Source organism: Centruroides vittatus, unplaced genomic scaffold, assembly GCF_030686945.1.
Source record: "Centruroides vittatus isolate TY-2023 unplaced genomic scaffold, ASM3068694v2 contig_1422, whole genome shotgun sequence".
NCBI lineage: Eukaryota > Metazoa > Arthropoda > Arachnida > Scorpiones > Buthidae > Centruroides > Centruroides vittatus.
The window spans coordinates 631,250-648,334 of record NW_027120892.1 but is presented as its reverse complement, the minus strand read 5'-3'; the positions used below and the strand labels follow the sequence as shown (position 1 = coordinate 648,334).

At 29.5% G+C, this 17,085-nt stretch overlaps 2 protein-coding genes across 2 annotated transcripts in view; one reads left to right on the top strand and one right to left on the bottom strand.

The window, feature by feature from the left end:
• The window catches only part of Ltn1 (E3 ubiquitin-protein ligase listerin), a 36,305-nt gene extending 35,113 nt beyond the window's left edge, over window positions 1–1,192 (top strand). Inside the window, exons 30-31 of the mRNA XM_067262242.1 lie at window positions 846–1,013; window positions 1,084–1,192. Of these exons, the coding sequence (XP_067118343.1) occupies window positions 846–1,013; window positions 1,084–1,143 (228 nt within the window). The 3' untranslated portion in view covers window positions 1,144–1,192. The remainder of the gene's footprint in view (window positions 1–845; window positions 1,014–1,083) is intronic.
• Window positions 1,193–1,848: 656 nt separating this feature from the next.
• Window positions 1,849–15,968, bottom strand: LOC136968253 (nuclear pore glycoprotein p62-like). Its single transcript, XM_067262240.1, has 13 exons — window positions 15,896–15,968; window positions 11,378–11,553; window positions 8,413–8,988; window positions 6,907–6,996; window positions 6,468–6,563; window positions 5,327–5,473; window positions 5,100–5,255; window positions 4,491–5,031; window positions 4,177–4,339; window positions 2,490–2,674; window positions 2,202–2,313; window positions 2,071–2,137; window positions 1,849–2,001 (listed from the first exon to the last, which is right to left on the bottom strand). Exons 2-13 carry the CDS (start codon window positions 11,544–11,546, stop codon window positions 1,907–1,909), a joined length of 2,397 nt encoding a protein of 798 aa, XP_067118341.1. The 5' UTR covers window positions 11,547–11,553; window positions 15,896–15,968; the 3' UTR covers window positions 1,849–1,906.
• Between the last annotated feature and the right edge of the window lie 1,117 nt (window positions 15,969–17,085).

Below are 17,085 nucleotides of genomic sequence, written 5' to 3'. Positions count from 1 at the left end.
TGATGTGCCTATAGAATTTAAGCTATTATGAAGACAAATATATGTATCTTAAGGTAGGTTTGTTCTTCCACAGCATCTTCTACCATCAATAGTGTAATACGTTCGTAAATTTTCTAAAAATTGATTTTTCGAGCTGCTTTTGAATTTACATAAGCCACTACTTCCCTCGACAAAAGTATGAGGTAGTCCTATCGTACAGTAAGAGACAATGCTAATTAAAAATAATTATTTAGTGTTATTAAACATCATATATATATTTCTAAACAGTTTGTTTATTTACCTTTGCTGGTAACCCTCAAATTAATGTTAAATGTATTTTTTTTCAACAAATTTCCCATGACGCAATGCGCAATGTTCACTAGGTCTTTACTTGGACTTAAAATGTCAAATGTGTACTTCTGCTTGTCATACAAGTTTAATGTTTGTACTTGCACCTCAACCTCTCTATTATTGCTTGTAATGGGTTATTTCAGAATTCAAGTGCAAGCACTGACATGTCTATCAAAATGTACAAATGTAATTACAATCGTTGCTAGGCAACATCAAAAGTTCAATTTAAAAAAAATAATACAGTTAAAGTAATTATATGAAAAAGTATAAAATTGTCACTAAACATTAATGCAGCATGATAAATAACTGATTTCACATCAGTATCTTAGGTTCCATGCTACAATATAAAATTAGATCATTTTGTATTTTATTATTTGAATAATAATTTCACAGTAAAATTTTAAGAAAATTTTGAAAATTGCAAAGTATTAAAAGCATCATCATGAAAATTTTGTTAAATCCAAACTGACCTTCATTGCATTTGCTTGATAAAAAAAATATGTATTTTTTGATAGAATGGATCAATATTAGAAGGTTTGGCTCTCTGGAAACGTAATGTGGACAAGCGGTTCGAAGGCGTAGAAGAATGCATGATATGTTTTTACGTCGTCCACGGTTCCACCTGTCAACTTCCGAGGTTATCCTGTCGAACTTGCAAGAAGAAGTTTCATTCTGCCTGTCTGGTAAATCACTTGTCGATTATAATTTTTTTTAATCATATTTCTTTTCTAATTTTTGTTTGTTATTTTTCAGTACAAATGGTTTAGCACAAGCAATAATTCTACCTGTCCACTGTGCAGAAATTTATTTTAATAAAAACATTGTGTAATTTATGTAAAATAAACTTTTATTAAAATTTAAATTTTAGTAAATTTCTGTTTCAATTATACAATTCTCAATAAAAATAAAGGCAGCAATATTTGATAAACAGATGGTGTAAGAAGTGCATTGCCACTGCAGAACATCATACCAGATAAAAGTACAAATCTGGGTGGGTCCCATTTGCTAGACCTTAGAGCAGCGTTTCTCAAAGTGGGCGGTGAGTTAATCTAGAGGGCGCTGGAGGCAGGGTACTGAACAGTGATCAAAGGTAAAAGTTCCCTTTCCTCTGTCAAACGGATAAGAGGAAACATTGCATTTAATGGTTTCCAGATGTCAAGAACAATGTACGGTAAGGGCACAATGTGCGAGATTCACAGAAAAGTTTTCCTAAGAATATTTCCAATCCTTTCTCACACGGGGGGCGGTGGATTGAAAAAGTTTGAGAATCACTGCCTTAGAGTAAAGGGATGAGATCTGCTTTGCTTTGCTAACTCCTATTCAAACCAATTTTTGCAACTGCAAAAGAACTAATGTACGAGAGAGTTGAATCAATTGTACACATTTTATTGTTTTATTTACATCTTTTGTAATTGGATGGGCTATTTACTAAATTCAAGAATTGAGATAATAATGTCATTGTCTAACAAATATTTTTTTATTCGTTTAAAATTTTCTTTGTAAAATAATATACAAATCTTAGCAGCTAACAATTCTTTATTAATGTAAGTAATACTTTTTCAATAACAAAAAGCAATTATTTTCTATAACCAGCTATGATGCTTTTATCTTTGTCACTTTTTTTAACCTCAATCATTTTTGAAACATCTTCCAATTTTCTTTGGACAACAACTGTAAATTTTGAATAATTTATTTATTTTATTTCAAATAAAGAAAAGAGTAAAGCTGAAATTTTCTTACCTGTATTCTGTTCAATCCATTGCAAAGCATCCATGTGGCTATTCAAAATTTTTGCAATCTGGTGGATCTGCAAATTTTCACAATTATTAGTTAAAAAATCAATTTATAAAATTTTGTAACATAATACTTACTGGATCATTTTCGTCTTTGTTATTATTTCTCGAATTAATATGTTCAATAATTTCTTTGATGTCTTCGGCCATTCGTTTCAATTGCGTGTCAATGTTTTCTGCCAAGTGATATCTACAATTCAAAAATTACAATCGGTATAAAAACTTTAGTTTTTTCTCATACTTGCCCTTAAACTCTAATTTTTATAATATATATCCATTTAAAGATTTTAGTATTTGTATATTACTAATAAATTATGATATTTTGAATAAAAATATCATATCCTCTTGTTAAATTTTACAACTTACGTGTGTTCCCTTTCTAAATCAGCATGCTGCTGCACTGAAAGATTTGGCAATCCTTCCACACTCTTCTCTAAAGGTGTTAAAATCTCTTCTAATTCTCTCTGTTGTGCCACTATGAAATCTAATTCGTGATCTAATCTTTGTTGATTTACTTTAACATATTCAACAGCTTCATATAATGATGTAATCTGAAATTAGTCATTTAAATGGTTAAAATTTTACATTTTAAACTCTATTTATCATGAAAATTTCTGTTTAGACATACAATTATATCAGTAAATCATTTTTATACTAGTAATGAAAAATTAAGTAAAATCAACCTCCAGCTATAACAGTCGTTGCAGAGGCATGACAAATTGTATTCATAGAAATGAAAGTCATATAGGGACAAGAGGACTAATACTAGTCTTTGAATTAGTGAGGGACAGAAGTGAATTTTTGAAAATTGAGAACTTAATTCTAGAAACTCGTTCAATTCTTGAGAACAAGCAACAAACATAAGGTAAACATCAATTTACCTTGTATTGAGTAGCTAGTAGCTATCTAGAACAAACAAGATTATTAAGATATTAACTTCAATCTCTGTAATTATTAACAAGTAATTAGATTATTAAAATTCCTACAGTAGCCAGATCACAGAATAATTTGATCTCTATTACTGTTATGTGATTAGAATTTCAAACATTAGAGCAAAATGTGTTTTTGATACTTGAATTGTCCTGTTTGCTGTCACGTGGGCTCGTAAGGATCAATCTGAGAAGTATATCTAGAACAAGTTCTAGGAAATGAGAACTTTGCAATAGTTCTCAAACCTGGCATTTGAACCCATCTTTAGATGGAATTGCTTTGGATTAAACCTAGTCATAAGATGTTTTTATGTATATGAAAGTGAGTTTGTTTATAAATATAATACATCTCAAAGCCCGATGATATATTAATAAACCAACAAACGCCTAAATAATAGGGCTATTATATGGCTATAATTAAATAATAAATACAAATGAATTTGGTATAGAGGTAGGCATTAGACACCATCTCTTATCTAAATTAATAATTATAATTTTTAATAATTTAATAATTTAATATTAAAAATTTTATTATAAACATTGAACTTATTGTGTGACATTTATCTGGTGTAGTTTATAGATTTAAAAAAAAATTACTAAAGCCTGTTCAAAATAGAAGCCTGATACACCAGAAAAAATTATTTGATACCCATTTGATTCTAATTTACACAGGTTTATTGTATAAGAAAAATAAATATTAATGGACTTGATTTCATTCATAATGTTTTTGTCAGGTTTTTTTAAAATCAAAACTTGTTTACAATTCCTCTATTATAAATTAATAAAAGAGATATAACACACGACTTTCAGTTCACATCTCACATATTCTACATTAAAATATTTTGTAGAAAAATTTGGTAACAATTCCTAGAAAATTGCAATTTTTCAGATCTCATAAGTTTCCAACAAAAGGAAGTTCTACTTCTCACAGATTTAATGGTATTAATACATGTAAAATTCACTTTTCTAGATTTAATATTTCAGAATAAGTCAATTGCTATGGTCTTAACAAGAAAAAATTTTATTTCATTTATATAAAATTTTTTTTTATCATATAAATGCTCCAAATGCTTGGCATTAATATTTTTGCAAAAAGTATATACAATCAAGATAATTAAAAATACCTTTTCTCCATTTGAAATAAGGAGACAATCCCAAGCATTGACTTCTGTTGCTTGATTTAAAAATATACGTTCTTGTTCTTCCAATTCTAGGTTCCATTTGTTGATTGCTTCTTCTAATTGTCTAAAATTCATTACTGGAGTTTGTGTGACTGTAGATGAAGTACTTTAAATAGAAAGCCCCGTTGTTACAATTTTAATAAAGTTACAATTGTTACAATTTTTTTAAAATAATAATTTTAAAAAATAGATAAAATAGATTATATATATATAATCTATTTTTTATTATATGTAAATTTTATTTTTTGAAAACTTACACTGTTGTTGCAGTTGTCAATGAAGCAACAGTTGTTTGAGGAATAGCTGCTGAAGTAGAGGTTATCCCACTGAAAGTCAATCCAGGTGTTGATGTAATACGTGATATTTTTTGAACAGCAGGAAACAAACTAAGTGATGTAGCGGTGGTGGTAGTTGCTGTACTAGTAATAGTAGGTATAGAAAACATTGTAGACGGCATTGTTGTTGCTGTAGGAACTGTAGCTGTTGATGTTACAAATGTCATTGAAGATACGGGTGTTGTTAGAGGTAAAGTAGTAGTAGTTAGAGGTAAAGAAGCAGGAGGAGCTGAAACTATTACAGAAGAAAATAATGATGGAGTTGTGGTTGCAGTTGCAGTTGCTGTTGAAAATGACAGTGTTGTTGGAAATGAAGATACTGTTGTAGTTGCAAACTGTGTTGCAGATGTCATAGGTGTAATTGAAAATGGTGATACTGCTGCTGTTGCTGTTGTTGCACTTGATGCTGGCATGCTAAACATGGATGCTCCACCCATATTAAAAGCAGAGCTACCTAAAGAAACTAACATAAAACTTATTAATTATATTATAGACAAAAGATATAAAAACTAAAACGTAGAAAATATTTACCAGTATTTGTTGCGGCAGCAGCAGCACTACTTGCAGCAGCAACAACTGACTCTGTACTCTTTTGCTGTTGCTGCTGTTGTTGCAAAGATGGTAATACTGTTGCTGTCGTAATTGTTGTTGTTACTGCTGTTGCTGGAACAACCCCAAATGTAAATCCTACATTTACAGAAATATATATTTTTTGTTAAACATTTTAAATTTGTTTATACAAAAAATTGAAAATTGACCTGTAGTCGACGCAGCTGTTGAAGATGATGGCACAGAGAAGAATCCTGTAGTAGAAGTTGTGGTCATCGGAGCAAAACCTGTAATTTTTGGCTGACTCTGAGTATCGGTATTTGGGGTTGATATGGCAATAAAACCACTTCCTTGAGCTGTTGATATAAAATCTATATTAGTAAAATATGATAAATATGTAATTTATAACTGTTATAGAATACATTTTTTTGTACATATCAATATAGCATTTGTATTATAATACTGGTTTCAAATAGTTGTCATAATTAAAAATCACCAAAAAATATTCCAGAGATCCAAGTATTTACAAAGATTAAATTTCAAACAATTGTACATTGATTTAATTAAAACCTATTAATACAAGGATACAAATTTAAATCTATTTTTAATTTCTATTTTTTTATGGATATTAACATTTGGTTACTCTAACATTATGACAAGGTTTTATTTTTGATATTTCATTTAATATATATAATTTCATGGAAATATATAAACTAACATACCATCTGCTTATTCAATTTGCATAAAGAAATATCAAAACAAATAGGAATACAATTTACTGATATGAATCAATTGTTCAAACTATTTTTTCACAATAATTCAACATCAAATGTTCACATTTAGATTAAAAATGAATTACTGTAGAATATAAAATGGTAATGGTTGAAAAATTACTTTTCAGTCCTCTCTTTTTCGAACTTCAAAAAGTTCATTAAAAATTGCCCTAATAAAACAAACTTTCATGGTGTCTACTTCAGACTAGTAGGAAATTCAAACTAAATTTCACACACCTACCAGTTATTTTACAGCCTATGTGAAGTAGGCTTTAAAATAATTGGTATTACAAACATTGTCACTACTGTTTCCATCAGAAATTGCCACTTTTTAAAAAATTTAATACTGCAAAAACATAAAATAATAGTATAAATCATTATAATTTGTCATAAAAATCATTTTTTAGTACAATTTTTAATGAAATTTTTTAAAGTTCAAAAGTTAATAATTGAATTCTTTATTATCTGTGAACATTAAACTAATTTTGTGTGCAGTCAAAATATTTTAAATTAATATTTTACAGAATTATATAAAACAATTTATGTATATTTCTGTAAAAATAATAATAATAATTACCTAATGTAGATTGGGAAGATGCCGAAAGGTCAAATGATACAGATTTTTGTTTGGCTTCAGACGACTGAGTTGTTTGAGGTGATCCAAATCCAAAGACTGTAAATAAAATGTAAACAGTTCTCTAATATTAACAACAATAGTTTAATATTGCCTTAAAAGTAAGCAAGTTTTAACATTTTAATTCTATGACAGAATATTTTAGTTCTCAAAATAAATTTACAATAAAATAGATGAATATATCTGTCTAAATTGGAAAACCTTAACAACTATCTACTATCAATTGTTTTCTGTATGAGCAAATTTTGATTCTCCTAAAGATTTAACTAGTGGTATCATTATTGAAGATCACATCCTATTCTTTCTATATTTATGTATTAAATAATAAGAAAAAATTAAATTAATATTCTATAATTTTTCATAAAGCTTGAATATGAAATACCTGTCTGATTAGTTGTTAACTGAAGTGTACTTGGAGTTCCAAAAATACTATTTGCAGATACACTTGTGGCAGGAGTACCAAAGGATGGAGCTTTAAAATAAAACAATTATGAATATGTTTTAACTACTAAATATAGTACAATTTCAAGAAACTAAATCTTATGTGTTCAAGAATTTCATTTAGTCTAAAACAATACTTGATCAAAACACCAAAATTTAGTGGCCACACAAACACAAAATCATAATTTTCATGACATCAACTTTATGTATTTCCATAACTTTTCCTCAATTAGTAATACATTTTAAAAATTTCTTGGATTTCATTAATTTTATCTATTTCATTTGTGGTTCTTTGTATTATTTTATCTATATACATATAAAAGATATATAAATATAGATAATATTATATTACATTTGTAGACATTTTTATGCATGATATACAGCTAAAAAAATATTTAAAAAATAAATGAATAAAAGGCTTTGTTTTGGAGGTCAGAAACAGATTTATCCATTTTGTATTGTTTCTTATGAAAAATTTATTTCAGTTTTAGAACAAATTGGTTTTCAAGCAACTTTTAGGAACAAATTAGGTTCAAAAACAGAGGTTTGACTATAGAGTCAAACCTCTAAACCAGTAGTTCTCAATCTTTTTGAAGTTAGAGAACACTAAACTTGCACATTGTTTTCCACAAAACACTAAACTTTCACATTTGTTTTCTGCGGAACACTTACAATACATCAGCTTTAAAGCAGGGTGGCAAACCTTTTTGAAATCAAGCGCACTTGGGTCTAGTGGATGACGACACATGGTGTTTGCTAATTACATTCCCATAGAAAAATTATTTTACATTGTATTGATTTTTCTTATGCAACAATTTTTAATTGTATATTTGTTTTTTCGCGGAACACTTGAAGTGGCTTCACGTAGCACCCGTGTTCCACGGATTGAGAATCACTGCTCTAAACGACAGCCAATGGGAAAACATAAAATGGTTATTTATCTAAGATTATTTTATATGCACTTCAAAAAGAAATGGTCATTCCAGAAAAATGGAGTCCGTTTGGAGGTCATCATTATGGAAGGTTTGATTGTATATAGTAATTATGCTATATATTAATTAAAAATTATATTATCATCAATTTAAAACAAATCTTGGACTTTTTGCATTTCTTTGATAGATATTTAACACACAACAATAAATAAATAATTTATTATAGTATAAAACAAATTACATTATAATAATAAAGTTTGTTGTTAAAAATATAAACTGAGTAAACCAAAAAATAATCTCTCTAAAATATCTACTTTAGATAAAAATTTTCATATCAATGCTATCAGTTATACATTGATATGCTATCAGTTAAAGACTTTCTGATTTCCATTATAATATATGCAAGGGAAACAAATAACGTACAAATTAATATAAAAATTTAATTCTTGAAATGTGGTCATTAATTTCAATATTAATTATTATTAAATATAAAATATATTTTTTCCATATATTACCTATTCCAGAAAATGAAAAACTGCTAGTTGTTGTTGTAGGAGTAGCTGATACGGTTGCTGTTGACGGTGTTCCAAATCCAAATGGTTGAATAACGGCAGTGCCTGATGTGGTGCTAGTAGTATCTACCCCTAATGTGAAACCAGTGTTTGGCATAGTTGAAGGTGTTCCTCCAAATGAAAAACCACCACTAGTGGCACCAAATGGTGATGAAATGCTTCTTGGAGTGTTCATTGGAAAATTGCTTCCCACTTGGGATGTATTTCCTAAACCAGTTGTAAAACCTTGTGTACCTATACTGGTACTAATATTTGGAGAACCAAATCCAAATCCAGTAGCTGGTGCACTTGTTGTGGCGGGTAGTGAACCAAAACTAAAATTAGATGATGTGGATGGTGTTCCAAAATTAAATCCTCCCGTAGAACTGGTAGTTGCAATACCTCCAAACATAGCATTACTAGATGTTCCGGTATTTGTAGATGTCATGGATCCAAAACCAAATGTTGAGGTGGTGGTGGTGGCAGCAGGAGTACTACCAAAACTAAATCCTGGAGTTGCAGTTGATCCAAAAGTGAAACCTAATGATAAAATTATATTATATTATTTTCTCTTATTTATTTATTTATCATGAGTATATTAGGAAATGTCTCTAGATGACTATTTCCTCTGCAAAAAACAGGTTTGCAAAATGCAATAATATATCTCAATGGAAGAAATTTAATATTTTGTTAATATGACCTTTAAACATGAGTTTGTTGAGCAGAGAGTTTATTATCCTTTTTTTTTTTTTGGGACTAAACTAGCATTTCTTGCAATAGTTTTTCCAAAGCTGTCAAAGACTGGCTATTTCCAGTCATTCAAAGTAATGGAAGTTAACTACTGGTCTAAAGCAGAGTAAAAGCTAGAAAATTCATTGTTTATGTTCACTTCTTGTTTATCTTCCTCCTCAGCACCTCATTTGTGTGTATGCAGACCTTTGGTCAAGTAGACTTCTACAACTGGATTCTTCCTTCTTGAGCTCTACTGATGTCTCCTGGTTTTCCTTTAGAAATGTGCTATTTTTTTTAAAAAAAAGATCAGATTTCTGAATGTGGGGTACGCAATACATCTTTTAGGTTGAATTGCTCTGTCCCACTTGTATACAATCTACCATCTATATTAGATAAGAAAGATCTTAAAAAAAGTGTTATACTTGAAAAAGTCATCCCAAAAAATTGAATTTTTTGGGATGACTTTTTCAAGTATAACACTTTGATCTTTTTTTCAATAGACTAAAACAAAAATTTTGACATAACAGAACCTGTGAAATACCATTTAAACATTGTGATCAAATGTGTTATTCAGAATTATACATTAAAAAATTACTCAAAAATGATTCCTATTGCTAACAAAGGGATGGCCAGACATTTGGGGCTCTGATTCAAACAAAATTTGGTAAGCCTTAAACACAAACGGCTCATTGACCAAATAATAGGGCTCACTTTTCAAGCATTTTCAAAAATTGGGCCTCTGAAAATTTAGTGTTTAGCTGATAAGTCTTTGGAAGTTACTAGTCCCAGAATAGCAATAGCCAAGTGAATGAGATGCTAAGCACTGGAGCTAGATGATGTAAGTTAGAACCTTCAGAGTTTTAGTTTAGTTTAGCTAATTTTACATTTTATCTTTCAAAGTGAAAATATATATTTTTTTCATTTAAAGTTAAAATAATTCAAATGATCTGATATTCAAATACACATATCCCTCTTTTTACACAATTTTGAAATAATGCAGTTGACAAAATAAAACTAATCCTCTTTTTATGTGATTGATTTTTTTTACATGGAGGAAAAAACAGTTTATTTGAAAATTTTTAATCTTAACTTTTTGTTAAAATTGTGTTATTAAAAGGTACTCTTTTTGTTGAAATTGAATTCATTTATCTTTTTTAAGCACGATACAATACTATATGTACAGTACATCAGAGAATACTGATTGCATGTTGATTTTGTTTCCTATTGCTGACCTCGGGTTTACTATATTTACAATGTTAATGATGGATGTTAGAATAAAAAAGCTCAATTGTGATTTGCTTATTTTTTTCATTCCACTGAAGTTGTTTTATGTAGAGTTCTTTGAGACACATCCACCATGCAAAAAGAGAGATAAGTGTATATTGCACTGATAACTGGAAAAAATTTTGACTCCTAATTGATAATATTTTAACAAAACATATTATTAAATATGTGAAAAATAAATAAAATTTAGAAACTTAGAACATTTAAAAGGCACATTAATCATCAATATCAATATACAAACAATAAGGTATTAATAATTTTCTTCATATAATAGATAAATATACAGTTAGATTTCCATGTTACAAAGTTCTGGAAATAACTTCCATCAGTAAGAAAACATTCTGGATGAAAATTTCGATTATTTAGATAAAGTTAGAATTGTTTATTTAAAATACAATAACTTTTGTTAAAAAAATAAAGTTTAAGTCTACTATTTTTTAACATAAATACATATGAATACTTATTATTTGAAGCATAAAACTCTCAATAAAAATATATCAATAGTAATGTCTTATAATGATTTTTTTCATGCAAAATGCATGCACAATAATTTATTATGTTATTAACACGAGTACAAAGATCTTTTTGTTGATATAAAGTATCATTTCAGTGCACTATTTTCTTTTCACGACTACTACATTTTCCAATTAACAAATTTTCTATATAATGAACTCTATTTCCCAAAAGCAATCCATTATACAGAAGTTTAATTGTATATATAAAAGTTATTTCTAAAAATCCTTTTAAGTATTTTAAACGAGCAAATACAAACTGTTATACTTTTTCCAGACATCAGCAATTTATAAATTATATACAAATTAAATTTCATCATCAATATGCTATTCATTTTAAATAAAAATTCTATTAATTTTTGCAAATATTGATTAAATTGGAACATTTTTTCAATATTTACCAGATGACATTGCTGGTGTTCCAAAGCTAAATCCTTGCGTCTGTGGTTGTTGACTCTGATTTCCTTGCCCAAATGAAAATCCACTCTGCTGTTGTGGTTGCTGTCCAAATCCAAAAGTCGGTTGTGGATTAGACGACTGAGTAGTACTTTTTCCAAATGGAAATGACATAATTTATCTATAAAAGTAAATTTTAACAGTTAAAATAACATTTATTTAGTCCAAAAAAAAATAGTTAAGATTGATGATAAAATTTTATATATACAACATCAATTTTCATTATAAATCAATATCTATGTTCTAAATAAGTCTAATAAACATTTATTCTCTATACCAATGTTCCCAAACTTTTTCAATTCTCAGCACCCTTGCTAAATTCAGGTTTTTCTGAGGTGCCCTATGTCAAATTCTAACAAGTACAATTTGCAAAATAATGAAATAGTGAATAATTTTTTTAATTAAACAGTTAGGACATCAAGTAAAAAATAAATAAAACATGTATTTAAGATGATAAAAAATATAATCGAACAAATTTGATTAATTATAATTAGTGAGATGGATGATCCTGTCGATCACACATTTTCTCAAATCTTGGAATCAAACTGTACACAACTTCCTTCATTTCCTTCTCTACATTGATTTTAGTGCAATACTTAGTTTTTATCACAGCAACAGCCGAAAATCTAGCTTTGCACAAATAAGTTGTAAATGGAATTAAAATTTTCTGAGTTTTACCACTCAGGAGGAGATATCCATCTTTTACTGATATCCAAAATTTAGTTAATTCTATGCTGCTAAATTTTGTTTTCAATGTATTGTCACAAGGCAACTCAATAAGATTCTCTTCTTCTGCAGCAGTAAATTCAGATGGCGCACTGACATTAAATGAATCTTGAATCCATGCAAATTTATCGATATTATCATTTTGATTATATTTCTCAAATCCCAGGTGAAAAGCTGTGATAAATGTTCTTCAAAAATGGATTTCATACCTCAAGAGAAATCAAGTCCATTGGAAGTCAAAAACTATTGCAACAAGGGAAAATATTCTTTTCCTCCACCTTCATTTATTTTTCTTTTCCATGGTTTTAAATTTTTTATAAAAGCTGAAATTTTCTCAATTGATTTTAAAAGGTGCTTGTTATTTCCCTTTAGGGAGAAATTCAGAGCATTCAGCTTTACAAAAGCATTGATTATCGAAAACTAACATACTCACATAAGTATGCTAGTTTTACCAAAAATCTTCATTCACAAAATTTTCAGCATACTTGTGGTCTTCCTCTTTAAGAAAAATATAAATTTCCTGTCACAGTTCGAACATAAGAGACAAAACATTACCACGAGAGAGCCATCACAAAGTGCTGTAGTACAACAAAGATATGTGCTTGGTCCCACACAATTCCTCACACAATTTTTTGAAAAACCTTGCTTTCAATGAATAAGTTTTTATAAAGTTTACTATGTTCATTACATATTCGTCATGTTTCTTTACATAGTGAGAAATTAGAGAAAATGAAGTCACCAGCAGCTATTGCCACACATTGCTGCATTTAGAAACTTTTCTGCTGTGTTTAGAAACACTTTCTGCTCAAGTTAAACATGAATGCTGTAATCTATCCTTTAATTCTAGTTACAGCTGAAAGTAGTATAGAAAGTACTATAGCTGAAGAACTACAACATTTAAATAAAGAGAGATAAAGAATTGAGCATTTCTTTTTCCAAAAATGCGAGCAAAGTAAAGAGATAGGAGATAGATAATTATACTTAAAATATGGTATTTTCTTATTCTTTAGATAACTTTCAGAGTCATTTTATAAAATTTAATCCTTCTTAATCTTTCCATAATATTTTAATCAACAGTCACTTCAACTTTTTTATTAGCAAAATATCACATTACACATATAAGTGCCTATTTTGTTTTACACATGTAGTGGATGCAAAAGCTGCTTTATCTTTGCTGCAGCGACCTCTTGCAGCAAACGTTTAGAAACAGTTCACAACATTACAGCACTTCATTTAGAAACACTGCTGTGTAGCAATCAAGCAGCACTGCATAAAGAACATGACCATTCTAAGGCCTGGTTCAATGTAGGAATCAGATATTCTGATGTGAGAGCTTCCCTGTGAATAACGCAATGGATCAACAGTGCATCAGGGTCTTCGCTTCGAATAAGTGCTTGCAATCCTCCATAACAGCTGGACATAAAACAAGCACCATCAGCACAGATACCAATGCATTTGGTCCACTCCATATTATTTTTGAATATAAAGTATCAAGGATCTCAAACAAGTCTTGAGCCTTAGAACCAGCAGCAATACTTTTACAAAAGAGAATGTTTTCTACAATACTATTACTATCTATAAACTGTACATAGCAAATCAAGTGAGCATCATTATTATCTATTGCTACACATTGCTCATCCAGCTGCAACCCAAATTCCTTCCCTTTTATTTTTTCAATTAACTGATCATTGAGGTCCTCCGCTATGTGCTATATTCGGCAACTGATGGTGTTATTGGACAAAGTCAATTTTGAAAGCTGCTTCCCAGCAGACTCACCGATCACTACATTCACTACATCTACAACAGCTGATAGAATGAGTTCTGTAATGGTATGAAGCTTCTTACATTTTGTGATTTTATATGCCACCTTGTAAGATGCTAACAAAGCATTTCTTGTAGTGATGTAACGAATATTCGGTTACTACCTGGTATTCGGCCTATTCGGCCTATTTTTCACTATTCGGCTGAATACCGAATATTTAATCACTATTCGGCCGAATACCGAATACCTAAAAACAGGAGTAAGATATAACAAAAACACAGTAAATTAATCATTTTGGTAACTTTTATTAATGCTGAACATTAAACTATAATTATTAAAGTTAATAAGAAATAGCATCTAACTCTAGTATTAAATTATTTCATAATTAAATAATAATATAGCCTTTATCTAGTCCGATATCTTATGGCATTGATGACGTGTAGGTTAGAATGTATCGGGCATTAATGTTATTGTTTAGTTAATTATGTTATATTCGTATTCGCGTATATTTTAATATTTTTTACGATATTTTAAAATGATTTACAAAACATTTTATTGAAACTTATCGTATTTAATGAAAGAATTATTTATCTATTTCTAGAAGATGAGTAACTAATATATAATTTATTTTATATATAAAGCAAAGAATGAGCATTTCACATTATATGCAAAAGGTAACATTTGAAATCATGTTAATTTTAAAAATATTGACTAAAACAATAGCAACAAAATATCACAAAACTTCACAAATAGAAACCCCCAATAATATATTTGAACTGTTCCACAACTGGGGAGGAACTAGACCATATGTATCCACTAAAATATATCCTTAGGGTACTATTCAGTCTACAAATACGTAGTAAAAACAAAATTTTAGTGATTAATTAAAGAGTTAAAAAGATCGATTGCAAATAAAATAACTTATAAGTTATAACTTACATCTAAATACCAACAACTACCGAATCATATCGGGCTATTTACGGCTATTACATAACTTATAAACCAATTTGGCACTAGAGGTAGACGTTAGGCTTCATCTCATATCAACTTTAATAATTATAATTTAATTAATTAATTTAAATAATTTAGACCTACTGGAAGAAAAAATCGTAGTGACAGCAGGCCAATAGAGAGCAGGGTGCACGATCCTTGCCATAATGCGGTTTGCGTACCAATTTTCGTACGTGCGTTAATCAAGCCGAATAGTTTGGCCGAATATTCGGCTATTCGGCCACGCTCCTGGCCGAATATTCGGTATTCGGCTGAGGCTGAATATACTATTCGTTACATCACTAATTTCTTGGTATTGATGCCTGCTTATAAAAACTACCTTTTTCTTAATTTAACTCTCTTAACTTTCTAGTAAAGTAGACACAATCACGACCCGACCTAAACTACACATGCGGGTCTGGGTTTCGGGGCAGAATGGGCCCCTTCGGCATCTTAGGAGACCTCTTTAGCCGACATTCTTTTGAACAAAAATAAGTAAATAGAAATACCTTTATAAAGATTTTATTTTCTGTTAGTAAAAGTAATATTAATTTTATAGTGAAGGAATAATGATTGCTATCCCTAATTTTTCTACGATTCTTCTGGCCCTATATATATATATATATATGTTAGATCACAGACGCACGTCACAGTTGAACGTGGTTTCACGTTCAACTGTGACACGGTTGATCAAGCCGCATGTTGATTGAACGTGCGCAATTCTGCACGTTCAACCAACATTTATGCATTTAAATTGCCAGTTTACATTCTATTCATATCACCTGATATTTACGTCATCATTTCATGTAAAACTTTTATTTCGATTAAAACACGACGATTTTCAGATAAATCTTTGCTCATTCTTCTCAATACACTGAAATGCGTTCTTCGACTTTCAATGATTCAAAATTATATTTTATTTATAGGAATGTTCCAATTGCAATAACGAGAAGTAAAAACATTATAGAATAGACTTTTAACTTACTTTTTAACAATTTATGGAAAACAAGGAATCAGAAAGTACACTTTACAAAATCATTTGAATTCTAAAACAAAACTAGCTGTTGAACAGTGCTGCCAGTTTCTCTTAAGCTGTTTATTTAATAATAAATAAAAGTTTTAATATATATTAAATAAATAACAGTATTATTAATATATTTTATTATAAATTTAATAATATTTAATAAAACACTAAAATTAAGATAAATTGAAAATGATAAAATTTATTTTAAGCGATCTTTTGTTGCCTTATTTTTATTTTTATTTTTGAAGATCACGACAGTTCTAATTTCTGATTTAATTTTTAATTCGATCTTAGTGGGTATAATATAGGCGAAATACGGGACAATATCGATTTCGATTATTGTATCTTTAAAAAAATGTCACGAGAGTTGAAGTCGGATACACTATCACAACGAGGATCGTTTACCTCCGCTTGACCATGCATCCGACACTAAAAAGCGCCACTCATTGCACCTTATGAATAAAATTTTCGAAAGGAAATTATTTGTTATTTTGTCAAGTAATCGGGAAACTGAAATGGCAAATCGTGTTTCCGTATTGTTTACAGATTATTGCTTGTAAATACTGGAAATTCTCGAAAACGGTTAAACCGATTTTCAACAGAACCAGCTTTTAAATATTAAATCGATTTCAAAATAGATTAGAATTTGGTAGAATTGATATTTTATTATTGCCTTTTATTAATAATAAAATATTATAATAAATATTAGCCAAGATTTACTAATGAACGTTCGACGGCCGGATGGCCGAGCGGTCAAGGTGGCACCTTACCTCTCTGGGGACCTTGAATCGAACCCGTACGGGTCGAAAAATACCCAGGAACTTTTCGGATATATTAGTCCCCGTCGAACTTGATCCGATCGGATATATTAGTCCCCGTCCGTCACCACCTGGCAACCCCTTTGTGGGTCTGGCCGAACACATAATGGGCTTGCTTAAAGAGACCCTCTTGGTGCCCACAGAGTAGAAAATTATTCTAAAATTAGCCGTCTCATTTTTAACGTTAGCAAATAAAGTGTATTTTGTATGCATTCTTCTCTCTCTCTAGGAGGAAAACAAAAACGATTTGATAATAAAAAAACGATTTTATTGCATTATAACAAAAAATGATCACTTTAGGTCATAACGAAATATATGGTTCAGAATTTCTAA

What these genes read in the sequence shown, in the direction of transcription:
- LOC136968253 (XM_067262240.1), bottom strand. Translation starts at nt 11,546, where the DNA reads ATGTCATTTCCATTTGGAAAAAGTACTACTCAGTCGTCTAATCCACAA. An exon ending in TGCTGCCGCAACAAATACTG is followed by an intron (nt 5,032 to 5,099) that starts GTAAATATTTTC and finishes GTTTTATGTTAG; the next exon opens with TTTCTTTAGGTAGCTCTGCT. An exon ending in ACAAAGACGAAAATGATCCA is followed by an intron (nt 2,138 to 2,201) that starts GTAAGTATTATG and finishes GAAAATTTGCAG; the next exon opens with ATCCACCAGATTGCAAAAAT.